The sequence below is a fragment of the Epinephelus moara genome, chromosome 1 (genome assembly GCF_006386435.1).
Source record: "Epinephelus moara isolate mb chromosome 1, YSFRI_EMoa_1.0, whole genome shotgun sequence".
Taxonomy (NCBI): domain Eukaryota; kingdom Metazoa; phylum Chordata; class Actinopteri; order Perciformes; family Serranidae; genus Epinephelus; species Epinephelus moara.
The window spans coordinates 37142893-37167147 of NC_065506.1; the positions used below are offsets into that span (position 1 = coordinate 37142893).

At 39.5% G+C, this 24255-nt stretch overlaps 1 protein-coding gene across 2 annotated transcripts; it reads right to left on the reverse strand.

Moving 5' to 3' along the window:
• Positions 1-4686: 4686 nt before the first annotated feature.
• LOC126393612 (mortality factor 4-like protein 1) lies at positions 4687-22238 on the reverse strand. 2 transcript variants are annotated; one of them, XM_050049854.1, is made up of 12 exons: positions 22055-22237; positions 21548-21594; positions 21374-21441; positions 21155-21241; positions 19396-19476; positions 19180-19205; positions 18459-18547; positions 14739-14840; positions 12926-13014; positions 10122-10294; positions 7109-7193; positions 4687-5277 (listed from the first exon to the last, which is right to left on the reverse strand). In XM_050049854.1, the coding sequence occupies exons 1-12, from the start codon at positions 22092-22094 to the stop codon at positions 5193-5195; spliced, it is 972 nt and encodes a 323-aa protein (XP_049905811.1). In that variant the 5' UTR covers positions 22095-22237; the 3' UTR covers positions 4687-5192. The 2 variants fall into 2 exon arrangements, with proteins under 2 accessions (XP_049905811.1, XP_049905820.1); XM_050049863.1 differs by lacking the exon at positions 14739-14840 and having other exon boundaries at positions 22055-22238.
• Positions 22239-24255: the final 2017 nt, after the last annotated feature.

Genomic DNA, 24255 nt, shown 5'->3' on the forward strand with positions numbered 1-24255 from the left:
TAACACAAGATCAGAACCTTTAATACCAAAGACCACAGGTCGACCCAGGACGACTGATAGCAACTGAAAAACAATTTGCTAATATGTTGTGACTCTTGGGCAGTGCCAGGACAGATAGGTTAATGAGGCCGGCCACTGCCCACAACAGTCACACACTGGACTAATATTCTGACACGTTTTACATGAAAAGTTGAATTTAGGCAGATATATGGTTCTCACAGGACAGCCAAGCTACAAACATATGATGACCTTAAAGAATATGACGCATTGCTGTAGATTAAACTACCAAACAGTATATTTAACAGCTCCAATCAGCACAACCTTCAACAACTCCAGCAGCAAATTCAACATTAATGCAGCAGTAATATTAATCCAATATTTGTATAATAGTAAAACACTGTCAGGGAACATTTACTGCAGAATTGGTACTTTTACTTTAAGTAAATTCAGCTGATAAAACTTCAGTACTTTTACTTGAGGAAAATACTGAATGCAGGGCTCTTACTTATAGTGGATTATTTTCATTTCCAGTAAAGGATCAGAGTACTTCCTCCACCACTGGAAGCAGGTTCAAGCAGCAGGTGAAGTTTTTGGGAGAATCAATCAAACGCAGGGGGGAAATGCTGCCCCCTTGTGGCCTCTAATCGGACAAAACTAAAACAATGAGTCAGTCAATCAATGGATAGATAATGAGTAAGGTGCAGTCTGGGAATTTGGGAAAACCACCTGAAACTCTGAGGACACCTTGAGTGTTAGTTTTTAAACTCTGGACCCTCAAACACATTACTCTCACTTCGATGACACGTTCAGGTAAAATGGGACAGTCATGTTTGTTTATTTTTTTAAATGGTAAAATCCATTTATCAGTTTAGTTGTAAATTAATTAAATCATTAATGCAACCTGTAGCTATTCATTCAAAAAGTCTATCTAAAGCAAAAAAAATCAAACACTGAAATCTAAACTTGTTTTGTTTATGTACATTTTGCTGAAATATGTTCTTTAACACATTCATTCATATGGGTTGTTCCACAGTGGTACCATGTTGTCTGAGGGTAACGCTCAGACATATAAACTTATGAAAGGAGTTTATTTTTAATGTTTTTCAATTTCAAATGGCATGAATTTTAAACTTAAAGGTTTTTGAATATTTTCCATGAGTATCGTATACAAGTCTTTTTTTGAATTTCTTACTCTACTTACTCTCTGTTGCTTTAAGGTAAAAAAAAAGGAAAATATATATGTGTGTATATATATATATAGCTCTACAAAAAAATAAGAGCCCACTGATATTGTGTGCAAAATGTCTGTTGAATCCCAACACAAGCACACCTCATACTACTTATTGAGGTACTGATTAGGTGATCACCTCAACCAAATCTTATATCATGAGGAAAAGTATAAAAACCACTGCAGTGGTCATCACTATCCTCTTGCAATATGACCAGCTGAGTGGCAAAAACAGTGCTTATAGTACCTCAAAAGTAATTGGAATCAAAAAATAGCTACTGACATGCCAAAAGAGTTAAAATAAGTTTTGAGGGTAGAAAAAAGGGTTCAATTCTGGCTTTACTGGCAGAGAGATACAGTGAGTGTCAGGCTGCTTCCATCCTTAAAATTTCTAAGACGGAGGTTCATAAGAACAAGGTCAAGCAGCAGACACTGGGGACAACAAAGCTACAGACCAGCAGATGGTGAAAACGACTCTTCACTGACCGGGATGACCGTCAACTCATTCGAATGTCACTCAGCAACCACATCAAGGGACCTACAGAAAGAATGGCTAATGGCAGCTGGGGTGAAGTGCACGGCGAGAATGCAGAATCCTAGGGGCTGAAGACGTGTAAAGCTAGAAAAAAAGCCCTTCATTAATGAGAAGCAAAGAAGAGTCAGGCTGAGGTTTGCAAAAGACCATACGGATTGGACCATAGAGGACTGGAGTAAGGTCATCTTTTCTGATGAGTCCAGTTTTCAGCTTTACCCAACACTTGGTCGTCTAACGGTTAGACGGAGACCTGGAGAGGCCTACAAGCCACAGTGTCTCACACCCACTGTGAAATTTGGTGGAGGATCAGTGATGATCTGAGGGTGCCTCAGCAAGGCTGGAGTTGGGCAGACTTGTCTTTGTGAAGGACGCATGAATCAAGCCACACACAAGGTTTCCTGGAAGAAAACTTGCTTTCTTCTGCTCTGACAAATTTCCCCAACTCTGAGGACTGGTTTTTCCAGCAGGACAATGCTCCATGCCACACAGCCAGGTCTATTAAGGTGTGGATGAAGGACCACCAGATCAAGACCCTGCCATGGCCAGCCCAATCTCCAGACCTGAACCCCATTGGTCACAAGTCATCAAACATAGCTGAGCTGCATGAATTTTTGCACCAGGAGTGGCATAGAACATGGCATAGAACCCAACAGCAATGTGACAGACTGGTGAGAGCACGCCGAGACGCATGAAAGCTGTGACTGAAAATCAGGGTTAGTCCACCAAATATTCATCTCTGAACTCTTCCTTAGTTAAAACATTAGTGTTGTGTTGTTTAAAAATTAACATGAACTTGTCTTCTTTGCATTATTCGAAGTCTGAAAACACTGCATCTTATTTGTTATTCTGATCATTTGTCATTTTCTGCAAAGAAAATGCTCTAAATGAAAATTTTTTTATTTGGAATTTGGGAGAAATGTTGTCAGGAGTTTATAGAATGAAACAAAAATGTTAATTTAATTTGAACGCATAAATAGTGAAATCAGAGAATCTGATCATTTTGCTGTGGTGTCTTATTTTTTTCCAGAGCTGTGTATATATTTTTTATGACAAAAAGTATAAATAAATAAAAAAAATGAATCATCACTAACATTTTTTTTACTAACTGGCATCATAATGCATACTACAGGGGGTTTAAGTATTAAAAGTATTCAATGCAGAAAAACTGCCCCTGTGATTGTTACACTATTATTATATCATTACCTTATTTATCTATATTAAAGCAGGACTTTACTATTGTAGTTGGTCGGGGTGGAGCTATCTTAACTATTTTGTATGAGACTGCAACTAATAATTTTTTTTATCATGGGTTATGTTGTCTCCTTGACTTGATATCTTCTGCAGACTGACTTTAAATGTCTTTTTTAGAGAATTTAAAGGGACAGTTCACCCCAAAATCAATAATATATTTTTTTTCTTCTCTTATCTGTAGTGCTATTTATCAGTCTAAATTGTTTTAGTTTGAGTTGCAGAGTGTTGGAGATATCGACCATAGAGATGTCTGCTTCCTCTTGAATATAATGGAACTGTATGAACCTTGGCTTGTGGTGCTCAAAGTGCCTAAAAAATACATTTGAAAAACTCAACAGCAATGTCTCTTGCCAGAAATCATGACTCAGTTATTCAAGGTAACCCACAGACCGTGTCATGAGCAGTTTCATGAAGGAACTTCTTTCTTTCAACCAAACTACATCAAACTGAATCATCATGCAGAAGGAAGCGTGTAACTGGGTCATGATTTTTGGAAAGACACGTCCAATGTAATTGTTTTTGGCACTTAAGCACCACAAGCTGAGTACCATCTAGTTCCAATATATCTGAGAGAAGGCAGACATCTCTACGGCTGATATCTCCAACACTCAGCATCTCAAACCAAAAGAATCTAGACTAATGAAGACCACTAGGGGTAAGAGGAGAAATAGCCCCTTTTCCACCGCAGGAACTTTGATCAGTTACCCGGGATTTTGAAAAACCTCGGTGCGTTTCCATTGAAATTACCCGGGGAAAAAACTTTCCCTCAACCCCAAACTTTCCCTGAAAAAAGTACCTAGTAGGGGGGTAGGACTTTTCAGATTCCCTGGAACTCCTGAGGGGCAGGGCTGTTAGCTGAGGAACGCTATTTGGTGGAACACACACTTGCAGTGTTCCGCACTTCCACGCCAGTGTGGCTGCAAACTTTATTTCATTTCTACAAGCTTCACCTCGTTTGTTATGATCATTTGGAAAATGGAGCAAAAGAAGAGAAGCTATGAGAAGTGAACGGACGATGAGGTCCAGGCTCTTTTGAGCGTATTTGCCAAGGAAGAATTTCAGCGGGACTTCGAGTCGGCGACTCAAAACGGCCGGGTCTGCTGATTTGAATACATTTTCCGGAACTTTGAGTTGCAGTGGAAATGCAAACCACACAGATTACCAGGAATTCTTTACCCACGTAAATAAATTCCTGGAAATAAAGCTTCCTGGAAATGTTGGAAAAGGAGCTATGTATTTTTTGATATGGGGGTAAACTGTCCCTTTAAAACATCTATATGTCAGGTAAAAATAATTTATTCATTTTGGTCTTGGGACGTGTTTAATTCTCCGTCATGTGTTGTTAAATCTGTGGTACTGCCCGTCTTGGGGATGAAAGTCTTAAAAACAGTCCTTGAATAATAAAAGGCGGCACTGGCACATTTTTTTTTATTTTAATAAACTGACCACGTGCAGGACAGACAGATGTTTCTGCCCACCTGTCCCTCAGACGAATATGAAACCATCTAAGACTTTGATGTCTGATGTTGTGCCTTGATGTCCCTGTGAGACTTTCCTCTGTCATTTTTTCATCTTATTTCGTCAGAAATTTAGCAAAATGCATTTTTGGAAGAACAGTGATGACACTAAATATTTTACAAGACACGAAACAAGAAAACACGAACAATTTAGATTGTGTAGAAACTTTTTTTTTTTTTTTTTTTTTTTACAAATTGATACAAATGCACAAGATACAGATACAAAAACATCAACTGCTGAGTGCTGAGCGTGTCGTCCAGCATTACACTGCACCTCATGTGGCAGAAGAAACACTAATAAATACACACATGCAACAGTAACAAATATCTATCAGGTGGAATGCACAAAAACACCAAAGAGCTGTTTGTGGAAACAGACACTCGTCGACAGAAAATACATTTTTTTCATGTGTATTTTTCAAATAAGAGAGCAAAAAGGACAGAGGGAGAAAAGAGGAGCATTTCTGCTTAAAAAAGGTTTCCTCATTTATGTATTTTTTTTACTTCTGAACTGAGACAAGCTCCGGAGACCTTTACGGAGGAAGTGAATCAGTTCAAGTGAAAAATCTCATCCAAGTCTGCACTCAAAAGGATGGTAATGGTTATTTTACATGTGGCGTGGGAGATGAGCATCGACAGGAGCGCTGTGTGCTGAGAGCTCTCACACGGCCTTGCGGTGGTACTCTGGAGGCGCGACCTCGTAATCGGTGGCACTGAAGAGGGTGGATGAATTCTTCACCAGGTACCTGAAGAACATTATAGATTGATCATTATTGTGTGGAAGGACAGAAAGGGTTATTACTGAAAGCTGAAACATTTGTCCCTCAACAGCGGCCATGTCCAGAGCTGCTAGCTATCTGTTCACCAACACCGGCTGTGCTTTCCAATCCCCACACTACCATACTATATAGCTTAGTATGTCAAATGCAGTGTGCCAAAAATACCAGGACGTTCTACTACATCCAGTCTGATTTTACAGTATGTAAGCCAACATGCTTTTCTGGCTATTCTGACCCACAATCCTCTGCACAGTGGACGATATGTTGCCTCTACTGAGACGCAAACTGATGACAGCTGATTGACAGCTTTCAGAAGCTGCAATGACGGATGACGGTGCATTCAAGCAACTGATGACCAGCTGAATCATTATAATAGGAATATTAATTGTTTAAGTAAACAAAATAATCATAAATAACACAAACAACAAAAGGACGGAAGATGAAAATGACTGATAGAGAATTGCAGATGTAATTTCACTGTCACAAATGTGTTCAAATCTACAATCTGTGCAGTTGTAAATTTAAAGTTTAACTACATACATTGCAAAGTAACAACAGCAGAGCTCTCCAGGTTGATCTCCGTCTGTGGCGAATTTGATAAGTGGCGTTTGTTTTATCTCCATGGTAACGGATAAAAAAGCAAGAGGGTCAAAGTTCAGGGTGTAATGTCTTGATTGTGTGCATACTGCATGCAACAGGAAGGACTTTTTAAGGGCAGCTGCAGTATCAACTAAAAGTAAAAAGAAACTATGCAATTTGGAGGGCACCCAAGGTTTTCACAACTAACGGCATTTTTTAAACATCAAAAAGATTGTGTTAAGACATCTTAGTAGCAACTGAGGTCTTATTTTCAGATGAATAATTCAGTCCCTTTGTAGACTTTTTAATGTTTTGCAGGAACCCTGATGATTTTTAAACTGAGGTAAGAAAGTAAGAAAGTCTTTATTCTGCACAGCAGGCTTAATTTAACCAGTGTCTTATATTATAGTGTTTTTTGACAGTGAGTACAGTGACATAAAGATGTCTGACATGATAAGTCAGAGGTTTTCTGGCCTGATATTTAGACTGAATTCACACGGATCTTTAGAAACATCTGTTATCCCTTCTTTTCTACAACTAATGCGGTCTTTTGGTCAGAGAGTAACGTCATGCTGGCAAACACAGAAGTGTAATTATCTAAGAAAAGAATGCCTCAATAAGGTCCCCATTAATCCATTTTCCAGTCTGGTGCTCCGGCTGAAAAGACTTCACTTGAATGTTTGAAAAAAGTACATGGATCTTGACACTTCGGGTAATTTCTGCGCCTTGAGATCTTTTGCTCAGAATTACTATATTTTATATTTCATTTTGTTTCTAACATTGCACAAGCTGTTCCGTGAAGCCTGAGTAATTTCTGAAAATTAAACCTAAATACTATTCCTATGTCACCATTCAACCACTTGAGAATCCGATTTACTTCAGTCAGTAAGAATATGTCTGCAGTGCTGTTTCGGACTTAGTTTTGATAAAGATTTGACACAACTAATCAAAACGAATCAAACACCACGCATGACTCATCTCCGAAACCATTTTAAATAATAAAAAGAAGCCAAACATCAGATCTATCTGCCATAAAAAGCTGCTGAATGTCCATCAGTCTCAGCAAAAATATTTTCCAGAGCAGAAAATCAATTTCATGTTTTGCGGATTTGCAACAAAGCTTGGCTGCACTAATACGAATGTGGATGTAACATGACATTTGAGAATCAGCCAAGCATGACATGGAGGCTCTGGTGGTGTGGTCGGAGTTGAACCTTACTTGAGGAAATCTTGGAGGTAACTGAGCAGCAAAGCCAGGCTCTTCTCATCCAGTGGAGTGTAGGCCAGCATGGCTCCAATACGAACTGTCAGAGTAGAACAGACAGTGTGTGAGGAACCATGCAGAGGGAGACAGCAGGGTGGAGGATGTTTTTTAACAAAAATGACAGAAATAACATGTCATACTCATGTTTGTACCTTATATACACAGAATTTAAGTCTATTTACAGCACACAACATCCCACTGTCCTTTAAACCCTCACAGCAGATAAGGAAAAACTCCCCAAAAAACCTTAAACATGGGGGAAAAAATGGTAGAAACCTCAGGGAGAGCAGGGAGAGCACCTGAGGAGGAATCACTCTTCCAAATGGATAGACGTGCAAAAGATGACCTGTATATCTATTTTTTTTAAGTGGGATACATGTTTTTTTCTTTAAACACAGCTGTTGACCTGAGATAAAAACAGACCCCAGGGTAGCTGATATGGACAAAATATTCTGTATTTATATGTATCATAGATTTTCTGGAGATTCTATGGCTGTTGTGCATGTCACTTTTTAAATTCAAAGCTGCTACTGAGGTTTTCAAATAAAGCCTCTGATGTCTGTCGTTCTATTTTATGATGTCATCACTGTAAAAAAAAAGTAAAATAAAATCCTCAAACAAAATCCTCGATTCGAATAAGGAGATTTACTGGATTAAATGTGTTAATCTTTTTTATAAAACCAACTGTCTTTAATGAGCAAACGTCATTTATGATGTTATTAGACTGGTGTGAGACTGCCTTGTTAATACAAGTATGTGCCTTCCTTTGTGTGCAGCAAGTAGGAGAGGAAACAGTTTTTTGACAGCGATGAAAATGTTGTTTTTAAAGGGTAAACACCAACAAATATAGATTGAAGCGGAGTATTATTATAGATAAAAACATATTATGAATTTTGGAAGTAAATACATACATAAATTTTGACTCTTGGATTTAACAATACTCTGGAGTTTTTGGAAATGTCTGGGTCACACTAGACGGAAACAGTCCTACACAGCCACCACTGGAGCTGCAACTAACGATTATTTCAATTGTAGATTAATCTGATTAGATTTGTTTACTTATCTTCAAACTTCAAACAGTAGCCCGGGCTATTATTTCCTCAAATCACTGAACTCAACAGGCTTATATATGAGACAACCCTTTAATTATTTTTGCACAAAACTACTGCGCAGCAAAGATGGGAAATACACTCAAATCATTTATTAGAACCAGTATGAATATTACTTGTATAAAAATTAGGCTTTAAATAATATATCAATTATGTGTTATGCTATGACACTTGTTTCACGGCACTTGAGGATTACAGCACCCGGCATACCAACACACCACCACTTTATCCTGTTAAAATAATATTCATAACTTGGATAAATTATTATGAAAAACACTTGAGCTTCCTTTGATCGGTGGACCCTTATGGAATAAAGGAATATAAATACGTTACCGGGTAATCAAGGAATGGACACATATTCTGATTTATGACAGCCTCAGAGGAAGAGAGACACCACTTGTTTACCATCATGCTGGTAAATCTGAATGAATTACAGTCTTCTCTGGTGCTCATGGTTTCAGGAAAATGACATGAACCGAGCTAACATTAAACATTTACATCTGTATGTGCGATCCAGGCAGTTAACTAACATTAGCTCCAGTAGGCGGTCAACGGTCCAGTTTGACACATCCAAAGAACTTCTATAAAAATGAACTGCCTGGCAACCAGACCAGGCCTCTAATTGAGACAGGCCTTTATTTTATTTTTTTTTTAAATGTGTAGCCACACTGGGCTAGTAAAAGGGACTAGGCATTTAATTGAGGTTTTACAGTATTTGTGAAAACTATAGAATTAACTGACTGGTTATATTTCTAACGTGCATGAAGCTGTATTTGGTGAGAACCCCAGATCAGTTTCATTCTCACATAACTGGCCCACTATTATTTCAGCTGAGATGACAGTCCTTCATCCTTTAAGCCAACTGTTATATTATGCTTGACTGTTGGGTATTTGTGAAGTCAGAGGTGTTTATTAGCATCAGTAACCAAATCAGTCATCTTAAGAACGCAGCTGAGTTTTCCTAGAGTGTGGTGTTCAATTTAACCTCAGTAAAAAATGTTGTGACGGCAATTATCAATCATTTCACCATTAACTGTCACAGTAAATGTCACACTGACTAGCTGATCTGATTATCATCATGGGTTATCTTATTTCTACACAGAAAAGAGCACAAATAACTGAGCACATGCATTATTTATGCTCATTACTGTATAGCGCAGAGATACAACTAAGCTGATTTCGTGCATTATCTTAAACTGTGGGTGTGTAACCTGTAAAGGCCCGGACACACCAAGCCAGCGGTCAGACGTTGGTCAATGTTGGACTGACAGTGAGTTCCTGTGGCCCTCGTTGGCGCTAGTTGGATTTTTTTTCAGCTTGCTGAATCGACATTGGAGACCGCAGAGCATGTTGGTAAATGAAATCGCTCTGATTGGCAGTTCAGCTCAGCGCATGAGAAGGACAACAGAGGTAAGGAGAGTAAACAAAGAGCTGAAGTCAAGAGGGCGTGAGACCAAAACAAACCACGAGCCACAAGCTCTTTAGCTGGAACAATTCTCTGTGGTTTGTGTTACTGTTCACTGGCACACAGTAAATATGTTCTGTTCTTTCATCATTGGATTGTGTCGTTAATGGGCTAACTGGCTAATTAGCATTAAGACAGTCTTCCAGTTTCCCTTTTTGAATGACGGACACGGACTACCACTGTTTGCTGGTTTGGAGAGTTATTTCCTCTCATGCAAGCGCGGAACATACATGCTGGTTTACTGTTGGTTTGAGTCTCTGTGGTGTGTTCATGTGCAACTTCTTTGGCAGACACGGCAACGTGAAGTGATGCAGCAGGGGGCTTTCAGCGCCACTAGTGCCTGTGGCGGTATCTGATGTATATATGTGTTTCACAGTGTGTCCAGGGTCCTTACCAAATAGGCGCAGCAAGTGTGGAGCTCCGTACACCTGGGACATCGGCATGTCTGGGTGTTCAGTCAGGATCTCAGCATACTGCGGTCTCTCGAACTTATAAAGCAGCTGAGTGCCCAGCATGACGTTGAAGTATTCCCGAATCCCCGCCACAACCTCGTTTACTGCGTACTCCCTAAGTGAAGGGCACAGAAAGAAGTCACATGTTATTTCTCTGGGGAGAGCAGCAGTGGAGACTTAAGAGATCACAGCTTGAGGAAGCCATAAATAGAAGAGAATTTAAAATTTGCTTTACGAAGGAAATCAGTCAAAGCTCATATATTGCTTGGGTTTATTCAAAGTGAGTGAGTGTAAGGTTTTCGTTGTGCTGTGATGCAGATTAAACTGCTTAAAGTCGGCCAGCCTGGTGTGCTCACCTGCTTGGAGGAATTTGGAAATGTGAAACTTGAGATTAAAAAACTATGACAGACAATTAGACCCATTAGAAAGACAATAAGAAATCAGGGATGCCGTCAAAAAGATATTATGAATTTCATTACTTTTTTCTATTTGAACTCAATAAAAATGAGTTTTGCTAACTTATAATAAAGTAAATTGTTTCTCTGATTTGTAAGAGAGCACATGAATGCACGAGTCTAGCTAACATTTTCATATCTGTCTGTGTTCTCCACTGCATTACCGTACAACACCACGACTTTGATTAAACTAAGCAAGTATCTAATCTTAGCAGGTGTATTTTAATATCCTACTGAAATTAATTAAAAAAGGTAGCTTGGTGAAAAAACAACAACAAAAAAAACACCCATCAATTTAAAATGTGGTAATTTAGGAGAATGGCCAGCAGCATTAATGATTTGCAAATTGACTAAAACATGGAGATATATTCTGTTATGTTATAATTAATTACACAGTTATTAACTGGTACTTTTCAACCTATTTTCCTATAATTATGTTTCCAAATGACTAATAGGAACTGTCATTTTTGAAATAAGTCCAGAATTGAGCAAGAATGCTGCAGCTATCAGCCGGGAAACAGGATGCAATTTAACCACTTGGGGCATGTGTGCACGGTGTTATTTTCTGTCATCTTTTTTCCATGATGAAAACTAGACGATGACGACCTAAAAACAGATCTTGAAAATAATCTATGTTTCACTTTTGTTGATGAGACAAGGCGCAACGAAAAGCATAAGCAGTGGACTATCTGACATTGAAAGCCGAGGACAACCACACTTCTAATTTTCTTCAAATGCCGCACGAGGGACGTGCTGGTAAACTCAAGTAAATAGTCTTCACAGACTTCTAGACTTCACAGCTGAACCCCGCATGGCTCCACTCAATCCCGACTGTCTCAGGAGGTTCATGGTTAGATTGCTGTTTGACAGGCAGGTAGGAGGCTCAGTAGCTGTGCTGTTAGCAAACAGTCTGAACTCAGCTGAGTTTTCTCTGACAGAGATGAAAGCTTAGTTTTAATCAATAACTCTGTGAGACCAATCTGTTGTAAGTTATTTTTCTGCTTCTTAACAGTGTGATTGATAAGTCAGAGTTTACAATGAACCCTGGTACAAATCCTAGTTGTCTGATATTAGTTGGTTTGTTGTGTCAAAGTTTTTGAGAGCATAGATAGAGAGACGTTGAGCTTTTCAAATGATGTAGAAAAAAATGTCTAAATGAAATTATTATACGACCTGTCACCTTGATTCCAATTTCTGATACATGAATAAATCAAACTAGATTAGATTAAAACATCTACAAAACCTAATGACTTAAAGCTGACTACAATGTCCTGAATTTGAGACTAAAAAACTACAAAGACTAACTCTAAAACAGATGTCAAAAATAATACGTGCACAAATAATTTACACTGCTACATCAACTAAAAGTGTTTATTTTTGCCACTGACTGGCTCAGATTCTTATTTTAGGTGTCTGACAACATTATGGAGAGGACCCGACAGAGACAGACTTTTTTGTTGTAGAGTAGGATCTGTGGCGTTTAATGAGAAACAGCCCCAAAATCGCTACATCCAAACCAACCAGACCCCACTTAAATGAATAATCATTTTAGCATGTATAGAGCCAGCATGTCTTCACATCTAACTGGGTGAATTAAGGGTTAATTTCAACTGTACCAGAGTTGGTGATTGTTGGAACGGTGAAAAGAAGAAACAAAGACTTTGTGACTCACTATTTGTGAGTTTCATTTTCTCTCGGTCAAATTTGAATAAAGTGTGTTTTCTGATGTTAAAATACCTCTTTATTTAAATGGAGCTTGGTGGGTTTTGTGATGGTGATTTCAAGGCTTTTAATATTTAACAAAAGGTCTGTTTCTGTAGGGATCCTTTCCATTATGTTGTCAGACACTTAAAATAATAATGTGAACACGTCAGCAGCAAAATCACGCACTTCCAAGTGGACATAAATTGGCGGTGCGAATGTGCCCTGAGTGTTTACATTGCAGCCTGTTTTGCTACTGTTGGCTGCATTGTTCTCACTCAATACTGGACCAATTTCAAAAATTGTTGCTCCCATTACCCACCAAGTCAAGAAAACATGGGGAAGTCGAGTCTAGGTTGAAAAATGCTGAAATTACACTTTAATCACGGCTGAGGTAAAGTAGATATTGTGAACAAATGGCACCATGCTGGGTAAAGGACACAAGATTATGCAGGAAACAACCTGTCATTTATTCCATAGAAGGGAAGACAGTGATGGGGAAGAATGCAAAAACCATTGTATGAGGCTGAACAGATTATAACAGGGTACAGACATGTCTCTACAGTCACATAATTTGCGTTGATTCTTACTTATTGTCCGAGTTTCCTTTTGATTTCTTGTAGTTTGCATAGTCCTCCAAGACGGTCTCAACATTCTTCTTAGCAGGCAGATGAAATAACTGTAGGCAACAGAAAACATGCATTTAGTCTGCTAGTGAGTTACAAAATATCACCGTATTCCTCACTTTGAAGGCAACGACAGGTATAATTGTGTCCAACAATTTCCTGTCAGTGCTACATTGCACAGCTTGTGCATCCCGTGACTTTCATCTGCAACTTTGATCTTCAGTTTGCTGCTCTCCACCTTTTGCAGGAGACTTTCGTGACAAATTCTGGTCAGTGATGTCAAATTTTGGTGTTTAATCAACATCTTAACCTATCACAGTGTTATGATGTGGTATCATTTTGAAGTGTACTGTACTGTGAGATCTGATCTGACTCCAAAAAAACACGAGAGAAGGAATCTAAATTCTGAGAAAAGAGTTGAGGACTGATTTTGGTTTTGACACAGTGATTCACTCCTGGTTCATTCCCAGTAGGGCTGGGCGATATAACAACTAAGTACGATGCATCAATACATTTTCAAGCACAATATACATTTAGACAACACAGTTTATATCGATAGAGGGTCAAGTTGCGTTACATAACACATACCAGTGTGCAGCTCTCTTCTCCCACACTCTCCGCACAGCTCTGCCTCACTCACTCACTCACAGTTTCTTCATCAACACTAAGAGAGACACAGAGCTGCTCCTCTGTGTGTAAATTAGTCTACAGTACTACATCGGTCTAGATTTCCGTTTCCAGTCTAGACGTCCAGTGCCACGCCGAGCTGCGTCAGAGATGGACCTTTCCAGAGTGGGTCGAAAAGCAGTGACATCTAGCCAAACGCAGCCAACACCCGACGACCTTCGTTCTCCCCCTAAAACAAGCGTCAAGTGTGTTGCAACACTCTCCTCACCTCAGAGACCAGAGAGAAAGGTGTTTTTAAAAGTCTCTGTGTGTTCAGCTCTCAGTACGTCTGTAGCTTCTGACTGAATCTCTGTGGTTTGGAGTTTTGTTTCTCTCCTGCATCCTGTTTTTACTTTAGATATCTGCTATTATTTTACTGTTTAATGTTCGCTTCCAGCCATGTTAGAAGTTGTGTGAAGTTGCTGCTCGAAAAACTCAACATTTCCTTATTTTGCTGCTTCACAATAAAAGTTTTTACTAAGCAAAATAACAGGGGACTTTTATTGTGAAGAATCTATAGGAAATGAAATATGTTTATCACTCAATTAGCTGAACTTTGTTAGCGGCTTTTCTTCAATAAAGACAAGTCTAATAATACGGCAGGGAGTAAAGTGAAATCAGAAACAGCCACAGTGAGATATTGATGAAGAGCTGCAGACAACAGGCTCTTACTGCACCTCTGCAAACAGCTCACCTCCAACAGGTAAACTTCTTATACCTGCCCTGCTGTGGAAAAACACACGCAGCAAAAATAACAGGGGACTTTAGCTGTGGGTCAGCTTGAAACTGAACATGTAGCCTACTTAGGAGAAAATATCGGGATATATATCATGTGTTGCCATTCAGCCTGAAAATACAGAGATAAATTTGTTGTCTATATTGCCCAGCCCTAATTCCAAATCCAAGTTTCCAGGTGTAAAAATGGTTGTTAATAATGTGTTTCCATCATTAAATTAATTTAGTTGGATTTAAAAAGCAGCATGGCCATGTGAATTTGTTATACAGACATTTTCTTTACTGTGAAGCCAACTTTTTAACCTCCACAGGTCATCATAGCTGAAATAAATCCACAGCCACTTGTTACACTTTGTGTCTGTGTGTATTTTTCCACCTGTTTCTGTCGGGTGATGAGGTCCCAGTCGTCCACTAGCCAGGGTTTCAGCTCTTCAGGGATCTTCACCTTCACCTCCACACGGTTGGTGAACATCTCCTCCTGGACACACATTGTTGATTATTTCCATGGGTGTCTGGGAGCAGAGATGATTTGTCTTTCTCCTCTACAGTGTTCAAGGTTCTGTAGTACACACTTCATACTTCTGTGTCTCACAAAGACACAAACAAGAACATATCAAACTGCAAAGTGAAAAATATAGGAATAAATGAAAAAATAATTTGTCTATCTGCCCTGTGATTCCTATCTGCAACATAATTCACTGGGTTCCTCCCTGACCCGTGCTTCACCCGTCCACTAATTTTCATGAAAATCAGGTAGTAGTTTTTCCACAATCCTGTTCACAAACAAACAAACAAGCCGAACTGAAAACAAAAGTCCTTGGTGGAGGTAAAAATAAAATCCCAGTATGCCAACATCTCCTGCTGTTGGAAACCCGCCGTCAGGTATTATAGGAGAGAATAATGATGTTCTGTGGCTGCAATCAGCCTCCACCCTTAAATGTTCAGGCCTTTAATGACATAAGTAGTGTGACATAACTAACCCTTTGTTGGCACCCTGGTGTGTTTGCACATCATAATTACCTCTGCTGTCTGCATGCAACATTTCATGCTATTTCTTGCTTTCTGAAAATAACTTAAGTCTTTCTCTGACCTGTGGGTGCACCAGAGGGAACGCTGTGCTCATAGAATCACTTGATGTGGACCACAGGGGACAGCGGTCACATTCGTGCACAAAAAATTGACCCTTTAAAAAACTTTGTGAGCCCCATAAAATGAAAATAAATGGTATGAGTTCATCTATTTACAATCAAATTCAAACCTTTTCTTCAACCTCTCAGAGTTCTGTGGAGGCTCTTTGGGAGGAGGCTTTGGGGGAGAAGATCTCTAACGTGTAAACACCTTATCTGTCTGCACCAGTCATGGGTTGATTCTAGGGCTGCAGCTATCGTTTCTTTTAGTTATCGAGTATTCTATCGATTATTCTGGCGAGTAATTGAGTAATTAAGTAAGAAATACCTTGTGTTTTCATTAAATTACTTTAGCTTTATTTAAAGCCAAGAGTAATATGTACAAGAGAAGATAAGAAAAGTCTCTGAAATGAGAGAGTCACGCAGATGACTGATTTCATACGCACTCACACTACGCTGCTATTTCTCAAGCTGTCAAAATAAACGGTGTTGGGTAGCAGCTCACTACAAGCAGCGACATTACGAATTTAACAATATTCTCAGTAGGGTGGTAGTGATGTCACTACTTTCTGAGTCAAATGGCTTTTCAGTGGTGAAGTTAATTAACTGACCGAGTAGCGCAGTAGTGTCCATAAAAGTTACAAAATCTTTTTCCCACGAAAAGCTCTGACATGCACCTGACTGCAGAGGTCTGGATAAAAGTAAGGATAGTAAAACTGAGGATAAGTAATGTGACTGATGCCAGCGCCACACCCAGGCATGTAGACAATAGGGTTGTCATCCGCCCCGGATAATACGGGATCGTCCCACATTAAAAACTAAATGTAATGTCCCTTACTAGTCTCGCTCACCAGACCTTTCTCAAGAAAACAAAGGTCTGGCTGGGCCGACTCTCACTTTGAGATTGGAGAAAAAAACACCCCGGCTGCTTGTATTTCTTTCAACCAATCACAATCGTTCTGGGCGGTGCCACAGCAATGGTGTGCTTGCAAAAATACTGCCGGGGGTAAACAGGTTTTGGTGTAACACGGCCACAAAAATATCGCCTACAGGACGCGAACCATGGCAGAAAAATGGCTACAACCCCGCAAGATCAAACACTGCAAAAGTTAGTAAAGGACGTGTTGAAAACGATTGAAAACTGCTACACAACCGGAGGTGGTAGGGCGGGACTTCAGCGGGTGGCTCGTTCCGCCCAATGAGAGGCTGATCTATGCAGCGAACTTCCGCCCACTCAGACTAGTCCCTTACTGATTCAATACGGGACGCAGTTTTGTCATAAATTACCCAGACATAAACTGATGCAGAAACACCCTTCAGTCAGTTTGCATATCGATATCTGCGCCCGCTCCACCATTCATTAGACCTGTCGATTAAAAATACAGCAGAGAAGAAGTGCAGTTTTACCGTCTCGCACCAGCCTGGTTCTCCAACAGAACAGCTGTCACCACGGGTGACCATTACGCACGGCTATGGCTGTTAATAGCGCCTGTGCCACTAATTCATCACACGTACTGTAGGTCTACCCACAAACTATCCTCACAGTGATATTTCATTCTTCATTATAAAACGTCAGACAGATTTTTGATGATTAATTCATATCTCTACAGGTTACAGGTTGTCCAACAGAAATAAATATCCATGTTAAACAGTGAGCTGGGTAGTTGTTCTGGATTTAACGAAGCCTTGAGGCTTTTTAGTAATCAAATTATTCGAGTTACTTGAGGAATCGTTTCAGCTGTAGTTTACTCAATGTAAAATTGAGTAAACTACAGCTGTTCAGCATCTCTCAGTTGCCTTTAAGGGACAGTTCACTGACAAATCAAAAACACTTATGTTTTCTCTTACCTGTAGTGCTATTTATAAATCTAGATTGTTTTGATGTGAGTTGCTGAGTGTTGGAGGTGTAGGCTGTAGAGATGTCTGCCTTCTCTTGAATGTATTGGAACTAGTTGGCACTAAGCTTGTGGTGCTCAAAGCTCCAAAAAATACATCTGAAAGCCTCGACAGCAGTGGGCAAATAAAGCCAAAACTACCTCCACAGCTGGAAACCACTAGTAAAGTAGCAGTAAATAGACTCTTTGAATATCTGATCTCAAGGTGATATGTTATAGGGACAGTTCAGATAGAACACACCCGGTTTCTCAAGATAATCCACAGATCTTGTTGCAAGCAGTTACATGTAGGAACTATTTTCTTTCTACTGAACTACATCTGCCAAACGCATCACCAAGCAAAAGGAGAAGTGCATCTACTCATGCGTTAGAGGTCCATGCTTGCGACACCCCGAGATGTAAACATTTAAGGCTTCCTTCTCGACTGAGCTGTAACGTTAGTCATCAGTGGTGCTAGGTGAGCTGGCAGTAGATGCACACTTCCTCCTGTGCTGTGATACGGTTGATGGGTGTAGTTCTGTATAAATAAATAGTCCCTCCATGAAACTGCTCACAACAAGATCTGTGGATTATCTTGAGTAACCAGGTCATGATTTCTGGAAGAGACATTGCTGTTGAGTTTTTCAAATGTATTTTTTTGGTGCTTTGAGCACCACAAGCTGAGTGCCTTTTTTTTCTGTTATATTGAAGAGAAGGCAGACATCTCTATGGCTGAAATTTCCAACACTCAGCAACTCACACCAAAACCATCTAGATCAATAAATAGCACTACAAGTAAGAGGGAAAAGTGTGTATTTTTGATTATGGGATGCACTATCCCTTTAAATTTCAATTTTAAACAGGCATTTTTAGGCTGACATCCCAATATTTTCCCACTCTGCGTTTTTGGAGTCAAATAATCAGTCATGGTTTCAATTTATGATTAAAAATATGCCCTGAGATAGAAAACAGTTAATCCTTTTCTCTGCTTTACACACAAACAAAATGCCATGCTATGATCTGATCAAGCTGTAAAATCAGGTGGGTGTGTTTGCATGTGTGTCCACAGGGTTCCAAATAACTGATGATACATACACTCTCCACAGTGGGATCAACCCGAGCCCTCTTCTTCCGTGGTCCCTGCGGCGTTTCTCCGCTACTGGTGCCTTCACCCGGCCCCGGGGCTAAACGAGACACCCATCACAGCTTATGAATTATGAAGAAATGAGGGTTTCATGAAAAAAAGTCTGAAAAAGTTATCAAGGTCAAAGCCTCTTCTTGTACTGAACAGATCCATAACAAGTTCACAAAATAAGACAGTGCTTTTAGGCATAATGGATCAGCAGGTAAACAACAAGTTGTTATGTAGTTCTTAGGACATGTAAATAAAGCAGCACTTGAGTCCATTTTTATCTACAGCTACAGGAACTCTTAATGTCTTTTCTCCATGGTGATTTTCACAGGTTCAGCGTGCCTCCAAATCACCTTAGACCGTGAAGCACACGTTTGATAAGGAGCTAAATTTGAAAAGTGGCTAATCTGAAAATGCATTTCATGTACTGTTGGAGAGAAGCTTCTGATCCGCACTGCCAGAATATGTGAAAACACTCACAATGCTGACTGTAAAGCAGAAACACCTAATATCTTAGATACATGAACATTTTGTTGTAATATTCAAATGTTACGGTCTCATTCTGATGACCCAAAAACTATCCTTTAAGACAAATACCTGATGTTAGATTTTAGTTTTCATTTTTAACAATATTTACTTGAGTTAAAGCTGCCACTAACATGTTGTGCGGACACATTTACTTACTCTTCTGCTTTGCCTTTTTCACTTTCCTAAGATGCAAAACAAAAAGAAAAAAAGAAACATCTTAAGTGACAATATCACATTACACATGTACCCTGTGTGGTCCAAACTGCATCGTGACTACATTCAGTTCATACATGCAACTTTATTCCATTCAACATTATGTCTACTTATATGACGTGTTTAAAATATATTGAATTAAATGAGGCGGATACTTACAGATCAACATTTTTCTGCTGCACAGCAGCAATCTTCTTGCTTGGTGCTAAACCCCTCATCTTTCCCTCAACATAATGGTCCCTGGGAAGGAAAAAAATGATTAAAGTTCATTAAAATAAATCCAGTTAAAATTAAATTATAAATTCAGTTAAGTGCAAATAGTGTTGGGGAATAACTACATGTAAGTAGTTGAATGTTAATGAAGTACAAAATAAATGGAATTGTAATGAGTTACAGTTACTGAAAAAAATTATGTAATTAAATTCCAGTTACTAATCAAAATGTTGGTGATTACAAAGGGGTTACATCCAAATATACCATTTTCGGTAAAAAGGTTATATGTAGAGTCAAGCAGCAAGTCAACATGAAGTGCCAACATCTGCAGTTCTTTATATGGCCACTTGAGGCTGGCGCCAGAAGCGAGTCAATCCTCATAGACCCCCATGTTAAAATGTCCAATTTTACAGCAGAAATAATGATAAATAGTAATAATAAACTTTATTTATACAGCACCTTTCATACAAGAAACGCAGCACAAAAAGCTTTACAATAAGGGCAGTATAAGCACTGAGTGCTTCACGTGAAAACAGACAGAATGAACATGAAACAGAACTGATTCATTAAGTCACAGAGGTGTAAAACTATAAATAATAAAATCAAATAAAATTTTAAAAGAAGTGCAGCAGCGTGAAGCGTAAATAGAAAGTAAAAGCATAAAAAGAAAGAGTTTTAGACCTGTATCTGGAAAGTCAGAGCTTGTTAACGGTTAAATTTAACAGATATGTTTTTAGCTTTCTTTTAAAAATATTTAGCGAGCTAGCTTCCCTGATATCTATAGGTAGTGTGTTCCATAGCTTTGGGGCATCACTGACAAAGGCCGCATCCCTGATCTTCTTCCAGCCGTTGCTGGGAACCTCCAATAAACCAGCAGCAGATGATCGCAGTGGTCATGGAGGCAAATACAGTAGTTAACAAGGGAGTTAGCAATGTAGCTCGGTCCCAGCCCGTGTAGGGCTCTGTATAAATAAACATGTTCACAGCCTGGTATAAAAATGGTTTTGGTCTCTATAGCTAATTTCAGCATTCACAACAACTGTACGGGGGTGAATTTCTATCTAACTCACCCATTCACATTTTAAGGCTTAACGTTACACACAGTGAAGGGCAGGGCTGCTTTAAGCTCCAGCCTCTCACCCAAATACGGTCACTTCTGGCTCCAAAAAACCAAGACAGTGATGACCAAAATACCAAACTCAAGGCTTTGCACAGGAGTCCACAAACCAATGGGTGATGTCATTATTTTTACAATCTACGTGTAGGATAAAACATATATTCTGTTGTTTTGCTTTTTTTTTGATGTGCAGGGATGCTTTTTTCTAGCATCGCCTATTTCTGGACATTTTACAGCTCAATTGCCCAGATTAAATCATTTGTTGGAAAGGTAATCAAATGTAATAAGTTACATTACTTCAATGAAGTAATTAAAATGGTTACATTACTTATATTTTTAACAGGGTAACTAGTAATTTGTAACCTATTACATTTCAAAAGTAATGTTCCCAACACTGACTGCAAACTGTGTTGCTCTCTTTTGTAAATGTTGAAGCAATTTGGGAGAAAAAATGACAAAATATTCAACATCAGGGAGGTGTTTTTTGGTTGTTGTTGGTTTTTTTTTTTTTTACACATAAACAAATATCTCACAAAAAAAACAGAAATTCTTCATCTCTACTTTCTGTGCACGGAAAGGGAAACTTACTGATTGGCCTTTTGAAGCTCTTTTTGTTTCGCAAGGTTGCTGTCCACATATTTGAGAACTCTGCTTTCAGGAACCCATTCATCCCAGCTGCAACAGAAAAAACATCTCAAACCATCACAAAGGAAAAAATAAGAAAAGTTCTCACTGGTTTAACTCACAGCAGGGGATCAGAGAGAGATACAGCCAAACAATGAAACAGTAATAAACCAAGCTGCTCACTTTTTGTTCCATCCGCTGTAATGAATGAAGTATTTAATCTGTTTGTCCTTTATGTTGATCTTTACACACTGTGAAAACAAGAAAACACACACAGCTCTGCGTCAATACGTTGGCTGACATCTGTCTTGCACTTAATAATCAATTCATAACAACACATACAGTATGGAGACAAACCTTTGCCTCATAGAGCAGTGGCCCATGAAAGCACAGGACTCTTTCACCTGCGAAGAGAGGAAACAAATGAAAGGACTACAAGAGATAAGAACAAAATAATTACAATACATTCAAGTGTAATAACTCCTTAAACTACTGTGAAGGTCCTCAGATAGAGTTTGAACTAATATAACTTAGACTGCATGGTTTCAGAGGCTCTTTTGTGTGTCAGTGACTGAAAGGGTTTAGCTCGTGCATAGCATAAATAACAAGCTAGCTAGCTGTTAGCACTGCGTTAACGTCTGTTTTACACATTTAACTTTATTTTAAGGTGAATAGCTTTAATGTGAATCAAATTTGGGCGTGTTTGAAATTAATTCCCCACAAATATGGACACAAATAAAGGCTCTGGAGCTCTGTTCTCCTTCCCTGGAGACCACTATTGTCGAGCTACAGCAGCAGCATCAACAACAACAAACCCGCCCCCTTCCAGCCGTTGTAACATCCGCGTTATTTCTCAGCACCCACCTTCTTGAAATTTAGGTTTAGGGTCCTGTTTTGGCGCCATTCACAGACTCAGCTGATCGGATCTCTGAATGATCAAATTCGTGCATTGCCAGAGTCCATTTCTTCCAGGCACAAACACCTCCGACATTGGTGCCAAAGAGCGAAGGAGAAGCTGAGAATGGCCCGCCTGCTGCTGGGTCACATGACCACAACGTGGGGCGTTCATGGTGCTCCTCCTGAAACTCGGAAAAATGACGATCGAACCAAAGATCTCGCAGGCTGGTAGTATTTCCAGCAGAATGTGTATTTTCCAAAATGCCAATAAATAGATAAATGAATAAATAAGAAATAAAAAAGTCTATTTTTTTTATTCTAACTTCAAACCTTAATATTAACGTTACTGGATTTTTTTTTTACTTTAAATTTACTCTATTACATTTAATATTTAAAAAATAATTTCACTTACTTCACCATTTAACAGTAGGCTACTTATTGTTTTATAACTTTCTACACCATTGTATATGATTATACCTCTGCTCATGCATATACTGCATTCCCGTTTACTTTCACTTCATTGACTGACAATTACAGTGTAAATTACTTTATCTAATGTTTTATTTATGTCACATTTTATACTTTATTTTAACTTAAACTGTGTTTCAATTCTCATTTTGTTTTACTTGTGTGCTCCTCTTTTTCGTTTTACTTATTTGATGTTGCATTGGTAGAGGGAGCCTGAGACTTAAAGGTCTGGTGCAGGGGCATCAAACATACGCCCTGGGGGCCAGGGCTGGCTCTTCAAAGAGTCCAGTTCGGCTCACTGGATGACTTTGCACACCTAATACTGATGCACTTCCGAAGGCAAAGAGGTGCCAGGTTTCAGGAGCAGTGAGTATCCTACTTCATGTCAAATGCTGCTTTTCCATCCTGACCAAAATACAGCTCTTTGGAAGGTATTGAACATTGTATAAGATATTGTCAATAAGCTGCTTAAGAACAAAACTATCTGTATCTGATTTGTAAATGTTTTTTTTAAAAATATATACAATATACAAGGATGCAGTGTTGTTTGACCTGCCACTCTGTGACTGTTTAGGAGTTCATCAGAGCAACAGCCTGGGGGAAGAAACTGTCTTTGAGACGGGTGGTTTTGACAAACGGTGCTCTGTAGCACCTACTGGAGGGGAGGAGTTTAAACAGATTGTGTCCGACGTGTGAGGGGTCTACAGTGATGTTTCCTGCCCGTTTCCTGACCCTTGACCTGTGGTGAGGCGGGGTAGTGTCGGGGGGCTTCTCCTGAAGTCCACTGTCATCTCCACAGTCTTGAGCGGGTTCAGCTCCAGGTGGTTCTGACCGCACCATAGGACCAGCTGCTCCACCTCCTGTCTGTATACAGACTCATCACAGTCACGGATTAGACAGATGACCGTGGTGTCGTCCACAAATTTCAGGAGTTTCACAGAAGGGTTACCTGAGGTGCAGTCGTTGGTATACAAGGAGAAGAGCAGTGGGGAGAGGACACACCCCTGGGGGGCGCCAGTGCTGATGGACTGGGAGCTGAATGTGATGCTCCCCAGCCTCACACACTGGCTCCTGTCAGTCAAGAAGCTGGTAATCCACTGACAGGTGGAGGCAGTCACCGTGAGCTAGATGAGCTTCTTGTGGAGTATTGAAATCATCCTGTGGCCCTTTGCAGCATGTCATCCCCTCTCTCTCTCCCCCCTTCACGCCTACCTGTCCTGTCCATTAAAGGCAAAATGGCCCAAAAAATATCTTTAAAAAAACAAAAAAAAACCATGCAGACAATGGTGTAATGGAGGATATATGCAGGTACACAGGATACACCCATCTCCTTTTCTGGCCATTTACAGTATATCCGCTTATCAGCCAAAAAGCCAATGGAATATATAGGAGAGTAAACCCACTTCCTCCTTGGTAACCTACCCATCTTCCCAGTGGTACACCCACCTCATCACCTATCATGACACCACTGCATGCAGCCTTGACATATTATCACCTTTAAATTTGCTCTGGTTAATGTGATTCCACTAAGACAAATCCATGTGAAATGTGCAAAGAGGTTGGGTGGAGCGTTCGCCCAATATTGGTGTTGAATCATTAGTCCCTGCAGAAAGTAACAGCCTGTTTCATCATGAATCTTCTTACTAATAGCTGCTAATTAGTGACACCTCTGATATGAGAAACCAGCCCACGCATGAATC